Raw genomic sequence first — 24446 nt, 5'->3', positions numbered from 1 at the left:
AGAACCTAGATTCTAAAAGATCAGCCTGCAAAGATTGCAAGATGGCTGAATGTGTTGGCAGCCAGCAAGATTTGGAGAAAGTAGGTTGTACCAAAGCGTTAAGACGCTTGATACGCTAGCATAATTGGGAATGTAAGTATGCCCGAAATTTAAAAAGCCCAGTAAAGATTGTAGTTTTTTCAGGGAGGGAGCGCGCAGCTGTGCATATTTCTCCAGGAAGTGAGGAGCCAAACCTCGACCTTCATTGTTTAGCTTGTAGCCCAGGAACAACACTGTGTACTCTGCAATGTGTAACTTTGCAAAGTTGAATTTATAGCCAAATTCTGCAAAATTGCAAATTATGCGGTCTTCGCGACACAGATGCAGCCATAATTCATCGTCTGTGAGATAAATGTTATCCACATACAAAAATGCATCTGCATCGAGCCTCTCTTAAAGAGAGACTATACGGGCGGCAAAGCGGCCTGGACTATTTTTGTACCCCATAGCCAAACGACGGAATTGGCGTTGTTTGCCACCACTGGTAAAAGCTGTCCATTGACTACTAATAGAGGACAGGTTATGGGCAAAAAAAAATTGGATATGTCAAGTGTGGTCTTGAACCTTTTTCGCACGAGACTATCCACAAGAGCAGAACTGTGATCATTCTGTACCACACACGTACGACAATAGGAGTTTAAGTGGCGGTAATCCAATACCAAACGGTTCGAGCCATCCGGCTTGGTCAAAGTAAAAAGAGGGTTATTCATCGGAGACACACATGTTTCAATTAGACCTTGATATTCCAATTGTTCAAGGATTCCTGCCAAGGGAGTTTTCGCTTCACGTCGCATGGGGTATTGGGGTTGAGGCTGTGGCATAGACCGAAAGGGAATCTCATGACTGGGGGGAAATTTGTCCCAACCACAGTGAGTGCGGTACAAAGCCGGCGCAAGCGCCTTAGCCCAGTCTTCTGCAAAATGAAGAGCCTACTCCTTCGGCACTGTGTACGCGAAACTAGGGAGGATTACCTCTTCCCGTTGCGAAGCTGTAAAACAAAGGTGGGGGCCAGTCGACCGCCGCCAATAAAATGTCATAGGTAGTAGTTAGATTTTCCCAAAACACCCCTTTTGAAGTACGTTCAATTAAAAGGACAATTTCAAAAAGTCTCTCAGGGGTGCCACCCTGGTGTCAGCTGTCTCAACAACAACAAACTTGTCAGTCGCTGTCACCTTCAGTAGTGGACGCAGCACCTCTCGAACAATGGTAATCTCCGCTGCGCTGTCCAACAGCGTCAGTGCCCATGTCAGATTCCGAAGCTGCATTCTCACTATCTGTGGCATATCTCGCTGTTAAAGCAGCAACTTTCTTTTTATGAAACTGGGATCTCTGACGTGGAGAGTCATCCTGCTTGCCTTTACTGTCTGTCTTGCAGGACTGCCCTTGCTTTGCACCGCTCCCTTTGCCGCCTTCTCCACCACCGGTAGATGAAACCGATGTATCCTGCAAAGAACGAGGAGAACATTGATCAGGAGTGTGGGGAAGGGCACCATCAAACCAAACGTGGTGCTGCCAAGCAGAAATCGGAATCTCCTGTGTCCTATAAGGAGTATACTCCGCAGGCACGGCAGTGGGAGTGTATGTATGAAACACATTAGTATCCGCACTAACTGCCAGAAACGTAACCCATGGGTAGAAAAGCTCAAACGGGTATGCTGTGTCTGCACTCACCACAAAAACGACTGCCATGCCTGCCAAGGTGATGTTGAAACCCTGCAAATTATTGCGAACAGCCAATCGACTGTGCTGTGGGATATCAACGGCAGCCATAATGACACAGAAAGAAATTAGTACAATACAAAGTAATATAGCACAACTGGGTAGTAATCCAATAGAAACCGTTTTAGAATATCAAGCTTGAAAAGACCTATTTAACAATAGGTAGGTTTCTCCGTCACCACTGTCAACCGGAAACAACAGTGAGGGGGTCGTGGACTAATACAAGCACTACTCGAGAGTCTCACAATAAGACCACAATATTAGGTGCGCCATGGGTGAAATTGTACAGCAAAATATTTCAGTGTTGGATATTATATCTGATTTAATTAAGCAGTATATTCTGGTGGTCTCTTCATAGGCCACATATATATGGTCCCTGCAGTGAAGCCAAGAAAGGTCTAGCCACAACTCCTTTTTTTAGCTATACACAGGAAAAATATTGATTTCTTGAAAAAAGATAGTGAAGTTAGAACTGCCTTCATGGATGCATGTTCAATGGTCAAGATATTCACAAAGATTGCACGAGTTATAGTTGCTGGTACCAGAATTTAAAAAACAGGTCAACTGAAATTGTGTCACATTCATTAATGTTAGTTTTTAGTGCTTGCTCTGTGAGAAATTAGGTTATTAATTTGGGAGGGGGAGATTCCTGCCAACTTAATTAACGCAATCTGATTAGGTCAAGACACAGTTCTGAGAGAATCTCTGCTCAACATCTGGTAATTATGCACCAGCATCCAGCGATCTCCACAGGACTGTGTGTTAAATTCCAGCAGTTCCAACACTAAAGAACACACCACAATAAAAGCCCAAAACACATTTAGAAAAATAGAGAAAAATTTAACAAGCAAAAAGCTACCAAGATCATTAAAATAGGATAAGATAAGGACAACTATTATTTTTGTGGCTGTAGCATTTTCCACATAATTATGGAGTTCCTGAATTTGCAACACGATCCATTATCTGCTGCAAAATTTGCAGATTAGCAAAAATATTGTTTCTAGCTCTGAGGGATCATATATTACAAAACATGTGGGAACTTCTATTACTGTGAAGTGGAAGGCCCTTCACCAAGGTTGACAGGTCATATTTCTATTACTTATTTGTATTTGGGTGTCAAACTGTTTCAAATGAGGAGGTGAAACCTTTGCTAGGATAGTGTTATATGTAAAAATGACAAAATGATGAGCTAATACCATCTCAAAATGTGCTGCATTATGCCTTATAATTTGCCGTTTCTTTTCACATAAATCCAATGGCCCTGCATAGGAGAAAGTAGGCAAAGGTTTTGTTAAAGTGTTACGGCAAAAAGCACAGTAAAGTGCTATTGAAAACAACAGTCTGCAGTTTACCAGGACCTAGCATGATTTCCTGCCTACCGTGATGTAGAGGAAGTCACACACACCAAGTGGATCGTTCAGGCAAAGTTTTTACCTTCAAATTGTAGCTAAGCCAGAGCAAAATACAGCTCTTGGCAGCCCTATATTTTTTTTAATCATATTTCGAATGGTTTAAATACACACTGCAACCCAAATCTGACATTTAACTCCCTTGCCATTGGTGCATTTTCTGAAACATCTACTATGTATTGCATTTCACCATTTATATAACACACCAGGACTTCAGCGGTAATGGGTGCTTTACAGTGAACATTTTAAATAATAGGTTGCATAGAGTTGGGGGAGGAGGAAGAAACATCATAGTCATTAACAAATGTATTGAACATATGAATACGGAATTCATCTGATTTATGCAAATGGAGTATGTATTATGTAAAGCGGTGACCCTTCAGTTGGTTCCAGAAGACAGTTCTGAGTTCTAGACCAGTGAAGGATTACTATGACTTTATGCTATAGTTAAATAGTTAAATTTGGCTAAACTAGTTTTACCAATGCCATTTTTGGGCCAGAGCACACGCACTGTGTGACTTAGTAGAATTGTCACAGTGCAAAGTCCTAATACCATCAGAAATAGGGTCCAGAAATTGATGGAAAATCTTGCATGACCATGCACAAAAGGTAACTTTACTACAGCGTGGCTAGCACATTATCCACTTTCAAGGAAGCAGAGATATTACTTCCCGACACAGCTACAAATCAGTTGGATGGGTTCTCCTATTTCCTTATTTTTGTGTAAATGATTGGGAAGTATAAATTTGGTGATATGGACAGTTTAGATGCAAACTACGATTTCCTTGCTATTTAGTGATATTTGTTACTTAGGCTTGCTACTGTCTCCACTCACAGCTTGCTTGTATTCTATGGATGCTTCTGTTGCTTTCAGTACATTTTCAAAACCAGACCCAGAGATCTCTCCCATCAGATCTTTGGCAGTGGTATGCAGCAATGTAGGAGTGCAGGTTCATTGTGGTTTGGAGGGAGTAGCATGGAAAAAATTGAAAGGTAGTTTATACGATGCCCCAGAAGGAAGCCAATGTAAATGGAAAGATGTAAGGGTTGTATGTTGAAATTGTAAAATGAAGATTTGTAATAGAATATGATTAAATATTACTTTAAAAGTCCAAGAAGATGTGCAACTTGAACATGTTACCAGTTAATGTACTGTCACTAGAAAATGTCTAATTATATGCTATTACGATTTTTAAACTTTAGGCGACCTATAATTTCTATGACCTGAACATTCGATCCTTCACTGTCCTCCCATAACGATCATTCTGTAATCAACCCCTCTCCTTCACTTCCTCTCACCTAATAATTGTATCCCCTCTTTAGCAATATTGATCCCCTCCCTCTTGCAGCCTCAGCAGGTCTCCCAGACTCTGCCTGATGGTTTTTGTATGTGCGCAGTGTGGCATTGTCTCTCTTCTTCTGTGCACCCTTTTGCTGCCCGTATTTTGTTCATTGTACTTGACTGCCTCTAGCGTAGCATGATTGCTGCCTGCAAGTGTGCTACCTGTAAATGTATTTAGACTTCCTGTTTAGCATGTAAGTGTGCTATCTGTAACTCTAATTAGACCGATTGGTTGGCTAGTCTCATTGTTTAGTTAGCCCTACTGTTTAGTCTGCTTTATTGTATATTTAGCCTGATTGTTATTGTCTACACACTTTTCTCCAGTATTGAATCTTTCATAGATTCACATGCCTGAATCTTCTCCTTCGTCATGGTGGGAGTCCCATAGTACTTTGTTAAACAATACTAAAAGGGATACATTAGAAACATTGCGAAGTTAATTGAATTTGTTAACCAATTAATACCCTTATAAAAGACCCACATTTCAGTCAATATGGTACAAGCCCTGAGACCACAAGCCTCTGCAAAGCCACCATGCCTCAGATTTCTAACTGCACATCGTGTGAGAAGGAGTCTCCCAGAGCTCTGCTCTGTTCTTACTTGTGAACTTTTTACCCTGTTCTGTTCCTCTCTGGAATATTCTTGAAGGAATTCGGCTTAGGGTATTGTGTAGTTGCTTCATTTCAAAATGTCAGAAGGATCTAAGAAGAGATTGTTCAGACATTGCTGATCTTCTGGAAAGGCAAGGTTGTTCACAGAGGATCCTCATAAGGACTGTCTAAATTGCTTACATCCCAACCATATTCCAAGGGACTGTAAATACTCCAGACCTTTTTCTTTCAAGACTCTGAAGTACAGAGAGGCCAGATTATTATTATGGTTGCAGCAGAAAAATTCCAGATCTGAATTTGGCTCAGATAATGAGATTTCAACTCACTCTACTCCTGAACCATACAGAAAACATGAGGCTTCTACCGCATATAAAACAGAATCAAAAAAGGTAAAGGCTGGTAAAACATCTGAAAAAGCAGCCTCTAAGGAGCAATCCACTAGCTCTGGTCACAAGAGACCATCAACTTCTGCTTCTGGGCCTCACACTTCTCACAAATCTTTGTCGACAAAAAAGACTCAGTCGACGGACCCGCAAATGGCAGCTCCTTCGCCGGCTGCAGGAAAATAGACAGCTATGTTGGCGGCTACCTTCCGTTTCACTCCGATGAAGACAGTGACGACGGCCTTGTCGACGAGAGGAGTGACCACGATTACCTCATCGACTGCCGCCCTGACGACGACCTGGTCGACAACCATTCTGTCGATGCTGGTGTTTAAATCCCCAATGTCAATTCATGGGTCGAGAACGACAGTTACCATAAAGCGCATCACTCCATCGACGATCTCATCAACGGAAGAAAAGAAAGATACCTTACCACTGGAAACTGCATGGATAACATCGGATTTCAGTCTTGAGCAAAAGATCACTGCTTCCTCTGTCACACCTTCTGGGTATGGAGGAGTCTGCAGATGAGGGCCTGTTTGGACCTGCGTATAGTCCTTCACAATTAAAAGTGACAATAAGGAAGAGTACCAAGAAGTTACTTCAGAGTATATGGAGACAGATTTTTCTTTTAAAGGTCGTCCTCTGTTTAGGCAGCACTGATATGATTCTTTTAATAATAATAATAATAATAATAAAGGGGTTTATAAAGCGCCTGGTGACGCCTCCCGGCGTATCCCCGCGCTGTGGAGAAGGGTCAGAGTACAGGAAGAGGGAGAGGGGCTAAAGGGCAAATAGGTAGGTCTTTAACAGTTTTCTGAAAGTGGATTCATTGTTCGCTAGCCTAATATTGGTGGGAAGGGAGTTCCATTTGTTGGCTGCCAATGAACGGAAAGAGCGACCTCCCATTCTAGATTTTTTTATACGGGGATCTTGAGAAGGCCCGTTCCCATGGACCGAAGGGTTCTGTTAGGCTCGTAAGGAACGGCTAGGTCAGACAAGTAAGACGGTGCTTTATAAGAGATGATTCTATAGCACATGAGGAGTGCTTTAAATAGAATTCTCTTCCTAATAGGCAACCAATGTAGGGTAGCCAGGGTAGGTTTAGAAGCAGCTCTTCTAGGTAGTCTCAGCACTAGCCGTGCTGCTGAATTCTGTAACACCTGCAGTCTCCTGACGTTCTTTTCCGAAGTTCCTAGAAGAAGCACATTACCATAGTCCATTCGAGAGGATACTAGGGCCTGAGTCATGGTACGCCTGGCCTCCAAGGGGAGGAGGTCCAGGTTGCGGTTGAGGGTTTTCATGACCCCAAAGCACTTCCCTACAATTTTATTTACATGGCTGTCAAATGAAAGTTTGGTGTTCACCCAGACACCTAGGTTCTTCGCTTCCCTACCAGGGGTGGGTAGAGGCCCCAGACAGGGTGGCCACCAGTCATTGGTCCAGCTAGTGTCCTTGCCTCCTATTATTAACACCTCCGTTTTAGAGCCGTTAAGTTTGAGGCAGTGTTGGGTCATCCAATCTGCAAGATCGCTCATACAGGTTTTGAAGTTGTCAGCAGCCAAGGAGGGATCTTGGGACAAGGAGATCAAGGAGATTTTCAGCAACACAATGACTTTGAGGAGGACTATGAGAAAATGCTACTTTTACAAGGTGACAACATAGCGGTGCCAATGTCCTGTGTCACAGTTCTCAGGCACATGCTGTATGACTGCTATAAACGTTTTCTTGAATCGCAAACACCAGCTCCCTAAACTCTGTGTTGGCATGAAAGACAGCAGGAAATGCCACTTCCTAATGCTTAGGAACCTCCTCCAGCACAAGATAGTATAGCAGCCCCTCGGGTCATAACCATTAGAGATGATTATATTGAAAGCGATCCGGAAGACCAGCCGGAGGAACGAGAAGTTGGTTCAGGACACGAAGCAAGCGGAATGTTTCCTGTATCATTTTAAGGATTCCACCAGGAAATTGATAAGAACCATTCCAATGGTAAGCTGCACTTGGGAGGAGGGGCTCAAATTAATGAAGAATCCAGCTACGGTAACTGCAGTGGGTTCCGAGAATGGATCAAAAATATAAACTCCCTGAGTCTTCTCCTGCATGTTTAAATGAACATCCAAGACCAGAGTTGTAATGCAGTCGGCGCTCCAGAAACCCCTCCTTCAAATGTCTTAACCATCTTAGACCGCTAGATGTGATCTCACTTGGCACCTTTTCTAGACCATCACCCTGAAGAAAAGAAGGCAGACGCTACGCAGATTCTTCTAGAGGGTGCTAGGGTGGCTTCTGAGGTCATAGACATAGCTATGTATATATCTTCCATCGCTTTCCGATAAATGGCAGGAGCAATCGTACTTCGCAGACAGGGTTTGTTGAAGGCTTCCTCTTTCTGTCCTGAGGTTCACTTGAAAATTATGGATATTCCATTCTATGGTGAAAATGTATTTGGAAAACATATCGATGACACTCTTCAAGGGATAAAGGCGGATACGGAAACAGGAAGTTCCCTAGCAGCAATGTTTTCAATTATTTCGCAGAGGAAGAGGAAGGCATCAATACCAACAAAGATCCTCTTTTCAGTCGTATATATACCAGCCATATCCGCAACAAGGATATCAGCCACAATATACAGGACAACAACAATTTCAAACCTCTGACATGCCTTATATGGAGCAATCAGCTCGCCAACGTCCTCCAACAAGGACAACGGCAGACGTCAGTGACATTTCGGTTCCACCAGTCATCTCGTTCCAACACAAGCCTCAAATTTTCCACTGCCTGTATGCCTATGATTAACAATGACTCAATATAACAATGGACAAATGGGTGTTGGACATTATTCATCAAGGACACACCCTAGAATTTGTCCAAAAGCCTCCCGGTCCTCCTCCTGTCACGAGAAAGCATCAACATCTAACTCTATTGAGGCAGGAGTTTTCAACTCTTGCCCCAGTATTGGAACTTTCATAGATTCCCATGCTTTTGTATCATTCCCCGTCGTCGGAATGGAAGTCTCGGTAACAAAATAACATAGCAGTAGGTACAAAAGAGAAAGAAAAAGGCCTAGGCCTCATTCCCTTTTGTAGCATATCCGCCTCTTTTTGTAAAAGAGACCAAACTAGGCATCAGCCAATCAGAAGAGCCTCACCCCATAGAACCCTCCTGAAGGAACCTCAGAGCCTCAGATTTTCTACCGCACGTTGTGCTTAGGGAGTCTCCTTTGAGCTCTGCTCAATCTCTACTCTTTCAGAAGTTTTTCTTCAGGATTTCTCTTCAAAATTGTTAGCTGTCCCTTCCAGGATGTCTGATAAGGAAAAGAAGAAGGCCCTTTTCAAGCCATGTTCCACCTGTGGCAAGAAAAGATTACTTGTTGAGGATAAGCATAAAGATTGCATCTACTGCCTCTATCCTGATCATAAGGCTGCGGACTATAAGATCTGCCGCACCTTTTCAACCAAGACCCTCCGGGATCGTGAGGGTAGGCTTCTTACATGGCTCCAGAAGTTGAAGTACAGAAAAGACACAGTCTCCAGTGACAGGGTGGACTCTTCATCAGCATCATCGACTAGAAGGTCAGTCAAAAGGGGTAGGGGTTACCCTTCTCCTTCTGTGGAGCATCCTTCTAAGGCCTCAAAAAAGAACCCCAGAGAGTCTGATAGCCAAGGTCCAGTCGAATCTCCTCACCATGGTGAAAAGTAGAGGGTAGGACCATCTACGCCTTCTTCGGGTATGAAGACTGATCCAGCCTTCAAAAAACCCTCTTCTCAGTCTTCTGGAAAGTCTGACAGAAGTTCAACGTCGTTGACGATGAAGGCGTCGACGATGAAGGCTCCGTCGACGAAGGCTCTGTCGACGAAGGAATTGAAGCCTAAGCTTTAAATGGTACCGTCGACGGGCTCGTCCACGGTACAATCGACGTCGAAGGGATCGTCGACGAGGAAGGAGTCGTCGACGGCACTAATAGTGTCGACGACGAAGATTTCGACAACGACCGTGACGACCACGTCGACGTCGACGAAAATGTTGAGGACGACAGCGACGACGAAGTGTTCGTCGACGGTGGTGACGACGACGGTGTCGTCGTCGAGGGCTTCGACGATGACAACATTGACGACGACGACAGCAGGAGCGTCGACGGTCTCGTCGTCGACGGCATCAACGACGCCCATCTCGCCGTCGAGTGTTCTTTCGTCCCCGACGCCTATTCCGTCGAAAAAGCCGACTGCAGTATTATCAGCACCAGTGTCGACGGGATCGTCGACGATTTTATCGTCGGAGAAAAGAATTACGATTTCTATGACCAGGATTACACCGGACATGACATCTCCTAGGAGAGTTACCCCCTTGCCTCCAGCTCTACTTTTAGAGGAGGATGAGGATGAATCAGAGGATGACGATCAGGACTCATATGGCTATGCAAACAGTCCATCCCAGCTTCTGGTTAAATGCCAAGAAACGGATTCTGACGAAGAATACAACCAGGAATGTGGTTATCATCATCATTCTGCCCTGCCACATCAGTACTCAAGACAAGACATGGTGTCTGTACCATCATCTTTCTTGCAGGACCTTCACAACATGCTGCAGAATTACAAGTCTAGATGTTCACAACCTGCTGCTGTTCCAATTCCGCAAGCCATGCCTGTCCCTGCGGCTCCAGCAATGGCTGCTCCTGAATTACCAGCCCAGGTGTCATCTCAGCCACAGACACCGGTTACACAGGAGCCTTCAATACCATTGGACACCCATGATGATTCCTCGGATAAGGATCAAAATTTTGATGACAGGACGGATCATGGTACAGAATGGGATGAATATGTCATACCAGACCCAGCATCTCCATGTCCGGATCCGGTGGACTCCCCGCAAGCGAATATAGGGGGGTTTCATAAGCTAATGTAGAGAGCGGCTGGCAGATTCAAACTATCAATGCCTTCTGCTGCCACCGAATGTTTCTTATATGATTTTAAAGAACCTTATAAGAAGACAACAAGATCTATCCCTATTGTCCAGCATCTTTGGGATGAAGGCATTAAGGCAATGAAGAATCCAGTGACGGTGGTCCCTGTACTACCGCGCCTCGACAAAAAATACAAAGCACCTGAGGATGGTCCGGCGTCTTTGACGGGACACCCAAGACCGGACTCGGTAATTTCACAAGCGGCACAAAAAAAGTCACGCAATCCCTCAGCTCCTTTGATAACTCCTCCAGATAAAGAGGGCAGGAGGTTAGACAACGCCTGGAAGAGGTTCTCTTCAATGGCGAGTCTTCTAGTGCGGGCAGCAAATGCCTTGGCGATATTGGGCAGATACGATCGCCAACTATGGTGTGATGTTTCGCCATACATGGATCAACTTCCTCCAGAGTCAAAGACAGAAGCTAAAAAGGTTTTGCAAGAAGGGGAGGGAACATCAATGGAAGTCATAGACTGTGCCATGGACATTGCCACAACGGCTTTTTGTTCTTTGGCTGGGGCTGCAGTCCTTCGTCGCCAAGGATGGCTTAAGGCGACTTGGTTTAGACCCGAAATCCAGAATAAGATCCTGGATCTACCTTTTGATGGAGAGGCATTATTTGGAAAATTGATAGATGACACTCTCCAAGATATTAAAAAGGATACTGAGACAGCTAAGTCTCTGGGTACGCTTCAGTACCGTAAAGCTCCTTTTAGAGGTTCCGGAGGCAAAAGCACCATCTAAAGAGGCTCTTATCAGCAGCAAAGGTACTCATCATATGGCTCAGGTTCACAACAGTACCGCCAACCTTATCAGCAAAGGCAAGGCCAGTCCTCGAATTTCTCAAGACCTAATAACCGAGGGAAGCAGGCTCGCCAAGGACGTGATACGTCCAAGAGACAATAGCGGCCTCCTGGCTCTTCCTGCTGTACCCACCTCCGCAAGATCATCAGTAGGAGGCAGGGTGTCACAATACCTTCAGAATTGGTCCAAGATAACATCAGACCCGATGGGTGCTAAACATCATTCGAAAGGGCCATACTTTGGGATTCATGCAAATCCCACCATCCAAGCCCCCTGCTGCCATTCCATCAAAACATCTGCGTCTTCTGCGGCTCGAAGTTCATCAAATGCTCCTGAAGGGTGCTATAGATCCGGTCCCTTCCGCCCAAAGAGGAGAAGGATTTTATTCCAGGTTCTTCCTGGTAAGGAAGACGCTAGGGAAATGGCGCCCCATTTTAGATCTCAGCGAGCTCAACACCTATCTCATCTCCCTGTCTTTCCGGATGGTCTCTCTTCAAGACATTGTACGTCTCATCGGGATTTCATGGCCACGCGCGATCTCGAAGATGCGTACTTTCATGTGCCGATTCACCCAGCACACAGAAGGTTTCTACGATTTACAGTAGCTAAGAGCCACTTTCAATTCAGGGTTTTACCCTTTGGTCTTCGCTCAGCCCCGAGGATCTTCACAAAGGTGTTGGCACCAGTAGCAGTGTTTCTACGGAGGAATCACTTTCAGGTCTTCCCTTACCTGGACGATTGGTTGCTGAAGGCTCCGTCCAGGGAGGCAGCGAGGGAAGCAGTCGACGCATGTACAAACCTGTTTCTGAACTTAGGTCTCATTTTAAACAAAGAGAAGTCATCTCTGGTCCCGTCCAGGACAGCACGCTTCCGGGGAGCCATCTTGAACTCGAATCTCAAGAAAGCTTTCCCAACCTTGGAGAGGCAGAAAAAACGGCAGACCATGGCGCTAGACTTGCAAAGAAGAAGGTGTCTTTCAGTGCGCCGCTAAAAATCTCTTCTGGGGGTAATTTCTTCATGCATTCCTCTAATTTTACACTGCAGATTGAGGATGCGTCCTCTTCAGGAGCAACTGGACATCCAATGGAAACAGATTCACGGGTCGTTCGACGACAGGGTGACCATCACCTCGGAAATTAAAAAGGCGGCCTTGTGGTGGACAAAGCAGGAAAACTTGTCCCAAGGTCTATCCTTCGTAAGCGATCCGTCACCTCAGGTGGTGACGACGGATGCATCGTTGGATGGTTGGGGAGCAGTACTGCAGGACCTGGCTGTCAGTGGACATTGGTCTCCTCAGAACCTTCGGCTCCACATCAATCTCTTGGAGCTCAGAGCAATCAAACTGGCTCTTCAAGCTTTTCTCCCTCGCCTAAGAGGTTCAAAGGTTCTCATCCAGACGGACAACACCACGGCCATGCATTACGTAAACAAAGATGGGGGAACCAGGTCTCTCCCGTTGTCTCAGGAAGCTCAAGAATTCTGGGAATGGGCGATCCTTCGCGGGATGTCACTACAGGCAGAACACCTGCCAGGTATTTTAAACGAGAATGCCGACAGACTAAGCAGATTATCCTCGATCAGTCACGAGTGGGAACTGAACCAGCGGGTTCTGGACGAGGTTTTTCAACAGTGGGGCAAACTTGCAATAGATCTATTTGCCACATCGACCAACAAGTAATGCCGGTCTTATACAAGCAGGCTTCACCACGGAGGATCATTGGGGAATGCACTTTCGATAGCCTGGTCAAGGACATTTGTCTACGCCATTTCCCCCATTCCACTAATCCCGAGGCTTATCAGGAACATCAAGGTAGAACCATGCAAGATGATCTTGATAGACCCTGCTTGGCCGAGACAGTTCTGGTTCACGGAACTCCATCTGTTGTCACTGGCTCCTCCTCTTCCCTTGCGAACCATTCCAGACCTTCTCACAGTGTCCGAGGGGCAAATTTGGCATCTGGATCGAGAGTCATTGCACCTGACAGCATGGCTCCTGAACAGCGAGAATTTATGAATCTTCCCATCTTTAATGAAATAAAAGAAGTTCTCTCCCAGGCTAGAGCCCCTTCCACGAACAAGACTTACCGTCTCAAATGGAAGAGATTTTGCATTGGGTGCAGAAAAGAGGGTGTTGACCCTTTTTCTTCAGAGCCTCATCAACTTCTACCTTATCTTTTGTCCTTGGCTAAGACGGGTTTTTCCCATTCATCCATAAAAAATCATTTGGCAGCCATTTCTAGGTACAGACGTTCTCAGTCTGGACCTTTTCTTTGGTCTTCCAGGATAGTTAAACAGTTTCTCAAAGGATTGCTCCGTGTCTATCCCCCGGTGAGGCCTCCTCCTCCAACTTGGCAATTGAATTTGGTCCTCACACAGCTCATAAAGGGCCCATTTGAACCAATACATCGATCAGACATGAAATTTCTTTCATGGAACTTGGCTCTCCTTCTTGCCCTCACATCAGCAAGACGCATTGGGTAGTTGCAGGCTCTCACAATCCAAGAGCCGTTTCTCCAATTCAAAAGGAATACAGTAATTTTGAGAACTAACCCAAAGTTCATACCCAAGGTGCCCTCGGAATTCCACTTAAAGAGACGGTTATTCTTAAAGCTTTCTTTCCTCACCCTACTACACCAGCGGAGAGGTCACTACATTCTCTGGATGTACAACGGTGCTTAAAATTCTATTCAGATCGCACCAAGGGATTCCGTAAATCCTCCCAATTGTTCATTGCTTTTGGTGGTCCTTGCAAAGGCCTTCCCGTATCAAAACAGGGTATTGCGAGGAGGATTACAAGTGCCATTCTACATTGCCATACTGCAGCCGGTAAGCCACTGACCAGCAGAGTTAGAGCGCATTCCACAAGATCAGTGGCTTCTTCAACAGCTCTCTTCGCTGGAGTGCACATCAAAGACATTTTCAGAGCTGCGACTTGGAGCAGCGTGCACACCTTTACAAAGCATTACTGCTTGGAATCCTTGCAACAGGAGGACACAGCCGTGGGCCAGGCATCCTGAGGAACCTCTTCCACTAATTGGTGAGCTTTCCTTTCTATCCCACCTTCCTTTATTCTGCACATTTTGTATCTTCATGTATTGATGGCTATTGCAATGTATATTTATGCCACAAAATGTGTTTTTATTGCGAACTGCTTGCTACTCTGATACAAAAGCATGGAATCTATGAAAGTTCCAATACCTGGGCAAGAAAACAAGTTACTTACCTGTAAATTTGGTTCCCCAGTATTGGTAACTTTCATAGATTCCTATGCGCCCATCCACCTCCCCGAGGAAAGCTCAGCCTTCAGCAGATATGGTGACTGTTACACAATGGCTACGAAAATCTGAGGCTCTGAGGTTCCTTCAGGAGGGTTCTATGGGGTGAGGCTCTTCTGATTGGCTGATGAGATACCGGAACGCGTGGGCTTTGTTTCGTGCTGTGTTTGGAAATAATTTTGGAAAATAAAATCTTTGTGATATAATTCCTGCTGGTGTGCGACCCTATTACTTCTGCTGTGGCCATATATATATATATATATATATATATATATATAAGTACATATATATATATATATATATATATATATATATGTGTGTGTGTGTGTGTGTATATATATATATATAAAAAAAATTATATATATCTATATAAATACATATATATATATGTACATATAGATATATGTGTGTGTGTGTGTAGTATTTCTCATTGGCTTAAATCCATAGTAGTTTATTGAACTGTTCTATTCTCAGAGAGAAAGTGTCCCTACCTTAAACGCCTTCTTTTGATTATCTTGTTCTGCTAACAGTTCTGATTCAAGTATGTGGATCTATGAAAGATTCAATACTGGAGAAAAAACAAGTTACTTACCTGTACACTGTGGTTCTCCAGTATTGATATCGTTCATAGATTCACATGCTGCCAGCCCACCTCTCTAGGCTGATCACTTTATACCGCATGATGACTGCTCTTTTCTTCACACTTGTGCTCGAAATCTGAGGTAAGGTGGCTCTGCAAGGGCTTGTGGTCTCAGGGCTTTTACCTCCATGGCTGAAGTTTGGGTGTTTTGTTAGGATAAGAATTAGTAAACAAATTCAATTGCTTTCGCAATGTTTCAAATGTACTCCTTTTAGTACTGCTTCACATTACACCGTGGGACTCCCACTATGACGACAGGAAAGATTCAAACATGTGAATCTATGAAAGATATCAAGACTGGAGAACCACATTGTACAGGTAAGTAACTTGTTTTTTGTCTCACCTGTTGTAAACATGCCACTTTTGCCCAGGAGCCAGTCCGCCTTGCTGCATGCTCCTTTCGTGCCGCTCCTGCCACCCAGCTCCCTGCCCAAGACATAGTTAATGATGGACTGCAGTGCGGTTGTGCCGCTGGTGTGCCAAAGGCACGCCAATAGCAAGCCCGCGTGCGCCTGGACCGCGCCCAGCTCCAGGATCCGTGGTCCTTCTACCATCCACATATACTCCACCTCAGAGAAACTAACCTTGGACCCCAGATGCCGCAACAGCTGCTACCTTGCATCTCCTCGATCAACGCTAGGACCTTTTACCTGCCTCTCCGCCTGCAACTCAGGACCTGCCACCATCATGGAAACCCTCACAACATCGATCACGACAATCCCGGAACAACTCCACTGCCTCCTGCTCAATCACTCTTAAAACATGCAGCCGAAATCTGGGACACCATCACCATCCTCACCCCGATGTCCTCTTTATCACAGGGTCCTGGCTCAGCCCCTCATCCACCCCAAAATTGCCACTGCGATGCTGAACTGCTGCAAGATGATTCACTGGGACAGCACCAACAAACACAGAGGAGGCATCACCATTATTCACAAAGAAACAATCCGCTGCACCACCACCAATCATAGAACAACTTCCAACTCCAACCGCTGGCAAGACTACCATTAGAGTCAACTTCGTCTACAGACCCCCATGACCACGCCCCTGCTTTTGCAACGCCATTCCCGATTTCATCGCCCCATCACATCAGTCACCTTCCCAACGGATGGTTACACGCAGAGGTCAGACCGCTCCTGAAGAAATCCTCTGCTGACCCCAGCAAACTCAAGATCTACCACCCCATCTCTCCGCTCTGCTTTCTCACCAAAGTCCTCAAGAAGACACTCATCTGCCTACTCACAGAACACCTGGAGAGAAACAGCCTGCTGGACACCTCCCATTCAGGGCTCTGTGCCAACCACAGCACCGAAACTGGCCTGATCACTGCAACCAACAACATCAAAAACCTCCCCGATCAGGGATAAACAGCGGCCCTGATCCTCCTCGACCTCTTAGTAGCGATCAACACTGTATCCCACCACACCTTTATCTAGAGACTCCACCATATCGGCATCCTGGGAAAAGCCATTAAATGGATCGCATACTTCCCCCTGGAGAAAACCAGATAATCCACCTACCATCTCTCACCCCGGAACCCAAAAGCATCATTTGCAGTATCCCTCACGGCTCATCCCTCGGACACTCACTGTTCAACACAATGTGAAACCCTTGACCATTATCATCAGAACCCACGCCCTCAACATACTATCTTACGCAGACAACACTCGGATCTTCATGGCTTCCCTTCAACACCAGGAAACGTTCACTCAAGCCCTAGTCTCGAGCAGGCTTAACATTTATTAAATCACCACCCAACTCCTGAAGGGGCTGCAGACGATACAGAACTCAGCTGCCAGACTCATCCTCAACCTCCCCAAACACATCCACCTCACCCCTTACCTCAGGAACCTCCACTAGCTCCCCATCTAGAAAAGATGCCAATTCAAGATGCAGATACATACCTACAAAGCCCTCCACGACCAAGGACCAGCATACATAAACCAACACCTGAGCTTCAACTAGCCCTCCCGACACCTGCGCTCCGCCTCCCTTGTACAAACCCTCCAGTTCCGCCGAAGCTACAGTGGAGGATGCTGTTTCTCCTACCGCGCCGCCAAGTCCAGGAACGACCTTCCCTTCCACCTCCAAACATCGTCCTCTCTCCCGGAATTCAGAAAAGGACCCAAGACCTGGCTTTTCTACTGATCCCAGCAAGAACCTTGTGCCTGTTCGCCATCATGGCTTATTAGCTGCGCTCTACAAATCGCTTTATTTTGATTTTTGATTGACCTTCCAAGTGACACTCTTACTCCTGGATGCTCCAGATTCCTGCGGTATTGGTTCCATCCTATCGCTCCTGAGTATAGTAAAGGCTGTCATTCCTTTGGGTTGCTCATCTCGCTCTCCTGGGTTTACTCTGTAGAGTGTTTGCCAAGGGTGTCTATAACTAGTTTGTTCCGATAGATTGCCTCTCCTGTTATTGTGGGTTGCCCCTCAGTGGACTCTGTAGACCATTTACCATACAGCATTAATTGCTCCTCAGAGTTTCTAATCTGTTGCTCCTAAGTGAACTGCAAAAAGCATTTCCCTTGTTTTTTGTAAGCACTGCAGATGTGTGTGTTTCCCCTACTGATTATTTACCATGTCTTCCTATATTGAATGCATGCCTGCTAAATGCTCCTCTGTTGTTCCTTGGTGGACTCCAAAAGCAATTTACCTTGTCTACCTGTAGTCTGTGTATTTTTGTAGCTTGCTTCTCTGTTGTTCCTGGGTTGAACTTGCCGAACTTATAACCTGGATTCCAGTTATCAGTGTATTCCTGTTGGTTTCTCCTCTGTAACTCCTGGGTGGCTTCTATACAGTGTATACTCTGTTTGCCTGCACCTATTGTTGCTCCACTGTGGCTCTTTGGTGGACTCAATTGACCATGTCCCATATTTAACTATAACCTGTGGGTTCTTCCACTATCGTCTGGACTCACCCAAGAATCTAAATGTATTCCCTCTTAAGGATGGTAGGCAAGAACACATGTACCTTTTTTTACTACTCTTGACTGTATTCGTCTAATCATAAGCACAGTGACGCGAACGCAGCAACTAGAGAAGTGCATTCCGCTACACATCACACCTGATATCAAAATCATAGTCGCATTGGCCTCTATCATAGCTGCTCATCGATACATCATCAGTGGTATATTAGTGCAGGTAGAATATAATACAACAGAATGTGTTCCTCATTCATGTCCATCATACTGAAGACTGAGTGTGTACTATACAAGTGCAAAATAACCATAACAAAGCATAGCTCTCAAAAATTGTCCTTTCCCAGTTTCTCATTGGATGCTTTCGTTGTTCAGGTTTGCAGAAGACTACAGGGTTGCTTTGCAGCAGACCTACATCTGGACCAATCAGCAAGATGTTCCTGATGCCAATGGCTTCTTTGCTCGGCCCAAAAACAGGAGAACCGCCCGTCAGAAAACTGCAGTGTTCATGCTGAATTTCTGGTGTTTGAACCCGGCAGTGGTGAGCCACCTTGTGTACTTACTGTAATACTGCTTGTGTCATCTGAAGTGCACGGTGATAATCTAAGTGAAGATCCACAATGGAGTAATTGGAGTCAAAACGTAATTATTAACCTTTTGATAGTGGTAATCAAGGAATTATAAGACCTCCATAAACAGAAGCCGCCTACATTTGTGAGGAGGATTCTTCAAGCAAAATGGAAACCTGGGCAAGCCTTATCATTTTTTTGTTTTTATTTGTTGTGAGTGTGATCTTCATCGAACATCTACTTTGGTTCTTAAAAAAGCGTCACATTCAGCACATAATACAATTGTATACAAATCAAAATATGCATCGTGTTTTAAATACAAAAATACAGAATCTACTGTGAAAAACAATAAAAAGCGCCAGGGGCCAAGTAAAATGGTAGCAGTAGAAATAAATTAGTGGGTTGGAATATATAACAACATCACAATAGAAGTATCGTAGATCCAATCTAAAAAACAGTTCTCATGCTGGTGCTGGTACCAGAGCTCAGTGTATGTTAATTCATTGTAAAAAAATAATTGTAAACACAGGAGATGATGGACGGAGCGCTGAAACTTTTCAAACATTCACCCCCAGTCAGAGATCTGGGTTGAACCCATCATCGTTCTTTAGCTCACTTCGCCACCCCAGTTCAGACACAGCTAAATGCAAATCAATCTTGACCCTGTGCCTCATTGGAACAGTCCAGCCCGAACTGCCAAGCCATGTCTTCCCTGGACCGGAAACAAGCATCCTGGGACCAGTTCGGAGTAGCACCCCATATCAGCCAGGCTAGCCTAATTACGACTTTGGCGGTCCTTATGTGGAGCGTCATGCCAGTGCCCCGCCAAAGCCGTTCTCACACTGCCTGCCGGATAACGATTAAAATCCTTGGGCGGTCGGTGCTGCGGCGGTCCCTTTGCGGTGCCTGTCTAAGGATTATAGGAAAGCCTTCGACAGGCACTGCTGCAGTACTTTTCTGCACAGGTAGTAATGCACCACGTTATGCATTGCTTCCTGTGCAGGAACTGGTGCAATACCAGGAGGGCGCAAGATGTGCCCCCCTCAGAGCAGAGGCGCAAGGGGACCTCACTGCCACCCTTTTCATGGAAGGCTCACCACCATCGCAAGAGCGGCGTATTCTCAGCGGTCTCATGGCGGTCCAACCGCCACAGTTGTAATACTGCGGGAGGTCCCGCAGTTGTGGCAGTGGTCGAATCGCCTAATCAGGCAATTAGTCTGTCTTGCCCAAGCACGATCAATCAATTGCGCACAGTAAAAAATAACATCAAAATTGGTGAAAAAGCCCAATTTCATAACCATAATTATTACAGCCAAAAAATTATTTACAATGTAAACTAAACTAAAACACCTTAATTTTCCCAGTCAGTCAATACTGCAGTAGAAAGACAACATAATTTCTCTAGGACAATCTGTAGAAATAAAAATACGGATACAATAATGAAATTCATAGGTTTGTAGAAAAATAGAAGCAATATCCTGTAATAGTGTTGATTACTGAAGAATTGTTTAGATGTTCTAATCATATAGTTCCATTTAATTTTTGAAAATTAGGTCAAAAATATTTAGTAGATTCTACTGCAAAATGCCCCTTTGTTAAAAGACCAAGAAAGACAGTTTTGGAAATTCATCAAATTGTGGTACCTATTATAATCCTGCATTTTTTTAATTAATAATTATTAACTGATTAATTGCTTACATACCTCCATGTATCATGATGGGAGTTGTCTACCAACCATATCCAGGGATTGAGTGGGACTGAAAAAAAAGCCCAGGAACCACAATAAATATTACCCCGGTCAGTGAACCAGATAGCTACAGAGAAGCCACAATTACAATTCAGGCCACTTTTGAACTTGTAAAGACGCACTGTATGAATGTTTTTCAAGGTATGGGAGACTGCATGCAATTGTGTTTGCTTGAGGCAATGTTTGTGATAGTATCAGGGAAATCAAAAGTAAAAATGAACCCACCAGACCCTAAAACAGGCCCATAAACTGCTAAAAAAAACAGTCCAAACACTGATCTGTGAGACCAGCCCATCGGCTACAGCCTGATTGCCCTATAGGCCAGTCTGACCCTGACCATGTCTGGCCAACTTGGCCCTCACTGCGTCCATGCAGATGTGCTCTTAAGGAAACAGAGCAAAAACTCTGCAGCAGCGAGAGACTCTCCAATGAGCAACTAATTTTTTTAACGAGAATGATCCCCATAGGTAATAAGTAGTCTTTCCCGGGATAAAACAGCCTTGCTCATGAAGTTAGAATTTATTCCTGTTTAGGGAGGAGAAGAGCATGAAAGCAGTTACCCCAGACGAAGGGCAAAGAATTGCCCGAAATGCATTGGGTTATGAATAAAGACGCTGCTCAGAACTACTTGTTGTGTTGGATTCGTATTCACAAAGAAGCCTGGATTGGCACAAGTTGATACGTAAAGTTTCCTAAAACGCAATTTGTCGCATATGTGGATAAGAGTGAAAGTAAAGATGAAAAGAAGATAAAACTTTTTGGTTAAAATATGGATAAACACTTAACATGGACAAATGGATTAAAAATAAGTTGGATCTAGTATCCTATAGATGCAGTGCATTTTGGAGTGGAGCGTGATTTTCGCGCTCCCCACATTCTATATTTCAAGTAAAACTTAAGACATAATCCAATGTCCAAGCTTTAGAGGCTTAAGTACCTGCAAAATTTAACTATCTCCTGGTTGATATGGCAATGTTAAAATACCCTATTGATCGGCATTGAGGTATATGTAGGACAACCTTTTTTGTAGGAAAAATACAAAACTCCAACTTCCATGTCAGTGCATTGATATTACTGGTGCCCACAGGTTGAAAGAGCTTGAACGCTTTAATAAAAAGCCCCAGATCGAGGGCCCACATATGATGAATGTTGAGCTGGCTAATTCATCCATCCCAGAAAATGATTCACAACAGTGTTTTGCAAGGGAAAACACTGACTTTCTGCTAGCTCCCAATCGCTCATAGTTTGCCCTGAAGAGTCCAAGTTTGACTCCCTACTTAGTTATTTTAGAGATAGGATTGCACATCATTCAGGATGTAAAAAAAAAGAGGGTTGATATTTTAAGCAAATGCCAAAAATCAGAGCTTCAGAGAATTGTGGTTTGACTGAATTCTAGTAGATTTGAATCCTGACAGTTTCGATCAAACCTAGGTTACCCTCCAAGAGGCACAGGCGGCCATACCGTTCATTCTCCGGTGCTATGTGTCTATGCTCAGATATCAAGAGCAATGGTGCAGGGCTAGATCGACCTCGCTGCTCTGACAGTAGCCTCGTTCATCAGGTGATTGAGTCAGGCGTCCAGGTAGACATTGTAAGGCTCACGTATTGGGCATTAGTACTAACCGAAATAGGCCAAGGGAATATTTTGTGAGCTCTGATGAGGCAATCAAATGTCTACTGAATGGCTTGTTGCATTTGGACTTCCCTGTAGAAGGGCCTGCTGTCAAAGGAAATCTGAATATTATGCTTTCTTGCCTATTCTACAAGCTTTCTGTGAAGTTGCATTAAGCTGCTTTCACCGAAAACGGTACAAAAGGGGGTGGTGATGGACGGAGCATCGGAACCAATCAAACACTCACACCCAGTCAACAGATCTGGGTTTAATCCATCACCGTTCTTTAGCCCACTCTGCCACCCCAGTTCAGACATGGCCATATTCAAATCAGTCTGACCCTGTGCCTCATGGGAACAGTCCAGCCCGAACTGCCAAGCCATGCCTTCCCTGGACCGGATTCAAGCTTCCTAGGACCGGTTTCTGGCATTACAGCCGCCTTCAGCCAGGCTTGCTTGAATCCAGTGGCAAAGTGAGCAAGGGACTCACGTCTGAGCATACCCTGCCAACTTTTGGGGAACAAAGCGGTACAAAAGGGATGCATGCATACAGGGTATAGACATTGACTGCTCTGAATTTTAAAACTTTCGAAGCATATTGTGTTAGGTGCAGGTAAGCTACAAATTGCAATGTATGCTATTTACAGATAGCAGTCATTGCAGTTAACATTTTCCTTTCTCCTACAGAGTGCCTTACAGGATGATTGTTATAATATGAATTGTACCATAGTTTATCTGCTCAGCAAAACTTAACACTGTTTTTTGTTTATACCTTACCAGGCCTTTTCTGATCTAAGTGGTAAAGTGCGGACAATTGTCCTGACATCTGGTACTCTATCACCGATGACGTCATTTTCTTCTGAACTCGATGTGAAGTTTTCCATCCAGCTAGAAGCAAACCATGTCATTAACAAATCTCAGGTGAAGGGATTTCTTTGCTGTCTTACTGAAACGTTGCCTTTTTAAAAGAAAAGAACTGAGACTTGCATTGTACTCTTTTGTGTGTCTTCATTTCATAAAGCGCATACCTCTATTGGCAAAAACCATAATGGTGGTTGAAGCACAAAGGCATTGCACAGGCTTCTTTACCCCAAAGCAGCAGATGCTTGACTCCTGGAGAACTAACCACCAGTTATCCCCCTTATATGAAGACGTTTAAATGATTTGAAAGGAGAAGCATCCTACTAGTGACAAATTAAATTATTTTACGCCACAGGTGCTTTCTTTAGTCCAATACTCCTTATTGTTAATAGTAGTTCATTTCATTCATACCAAAGTCTTGCAATTAGAAGAATGGCTTTAGTCTTCTTGTATGAGACACAAATTATTTATTGTTAATTCAATTTAAATTTCTTCTCAACAAATTAGGCGCACACAACCTAGCCAACGCGTTTCCTCCCTTCATGGGACTTCATCAGGACTGAACAAAATATAGATCATAAATATAATAAAATGTATTCTTTTCAATTTGAATTCCTAAAACATATACACAGGTAAGCCCTAACACTGTCAGAGTTAATGACCTTGTATCACTCCTTTTTAGAATATATAATTATACATGTAGTGTACTCCCAGCTGAGCTGATACTCCCAGCTGAGCTCGTCATGAGCACCGGAGCACCGTGCCTCATGCAAAGTGTTAATTATGTAGTGGGAGCAGCCACACGCAAAGCATGGAAGGACGAGTGTGAGCCCTGGGCTTTAAGGCTTTTTACGCACACATTGCTTCTGTCTGAGCGTTGTTGCTTTGGAGGTTTCAAGGCGCATCTCGTTTGTCGCTCCTGCATCCTATGCTCTGAGTGGCCCAAGCGCCTTAGAGGCAGTGAGTTTTACGGTGCACATTGCGTGTTAAGCGCTGTACAGATGTTAGAGGAAAGTCGTTTAAACTGCAGTTCCTTTGCTGCATGCTTCGCATGAGATCTTCATTTAAGTCTTTTATTTCAGGTTTGCAGTTTTGTAATGTTTTTACTGTGTGTCTTCGCTCTGCGTCCGGGTGACTGGCACACAGCCCATGCAGTAGGAAGCGCTGCACATTTATCAGTCATTTTGATTACGTTTCCTTTAGTCACTATCACCTGCTTTGCTTATTTTGCCTGGAGTTGATATTACCCTATAGAAGCTTTAAAACCGCCCGGTTCTGGAGACGTCAGAGAGGCGTTATTTTATTCTTCGATGCTGTTTTGTCTCTGATAAATTGCTCTCGGCAGTCGGCGCTCCAAAATGACTTCCAGGTAGTCCTACAGGGGAGACTCAGAGTGGTAAGGAATGCGCTGGGAAGTGTGTGCTTAACTTCAGGAAGAATTGTGGTGCTACCAGAGTAAAAGGAAAAAAATCAACGTTTTCAAACTAAACACAACTTTTAGATCAAGCATAACAGATAAAAAGACTCCGGTTCGACCTTTAGGATGGCCTTTCA

At 44.4% G+C, this 24446-nt stretch overlaps 1 protein-coding gene across 1 annotated transcript in view; it reads left to right on the top strand.

The window, feature by feature from the left end:
• The window catches only part of BRIP1 (BRCA1 interacting DNA helicase 1), a 1630984-nt gene that overhangs the window by 687266 nt on the left and 919272 nt on the right, over window positions 1-24446 (top strand). The window contains exons 12-13 of the mRNA XM_078679817.1: window positions 18480-18645; window positions 22812-22952. Coding sequence (XP_078535943.1) covers window positions 18480-18645; window positions 22812-22952 — 307 coding nt within the window. The remainder of the gene's footprint in view (window positions 1-18479; window positions 18646-22811; window positions 22953-24446) is intronic.

Source organism: Lissotriton helveticus, chromosome 3_1 (assembly GCF_964261635.1).
Source record: "Lissotriton helveticus chromosome 3_1, aLisHel1.1, whole genome shotgun sequence".
NCBI lineage: Eukaryota > Metazoa > Chordata > Amphibia > Caudata > Salamandridae > Lissotriton > Lissotriton helveticus.
This window is presented reverse-complemented; position numbering and strand designations above follow the sequence as displayed.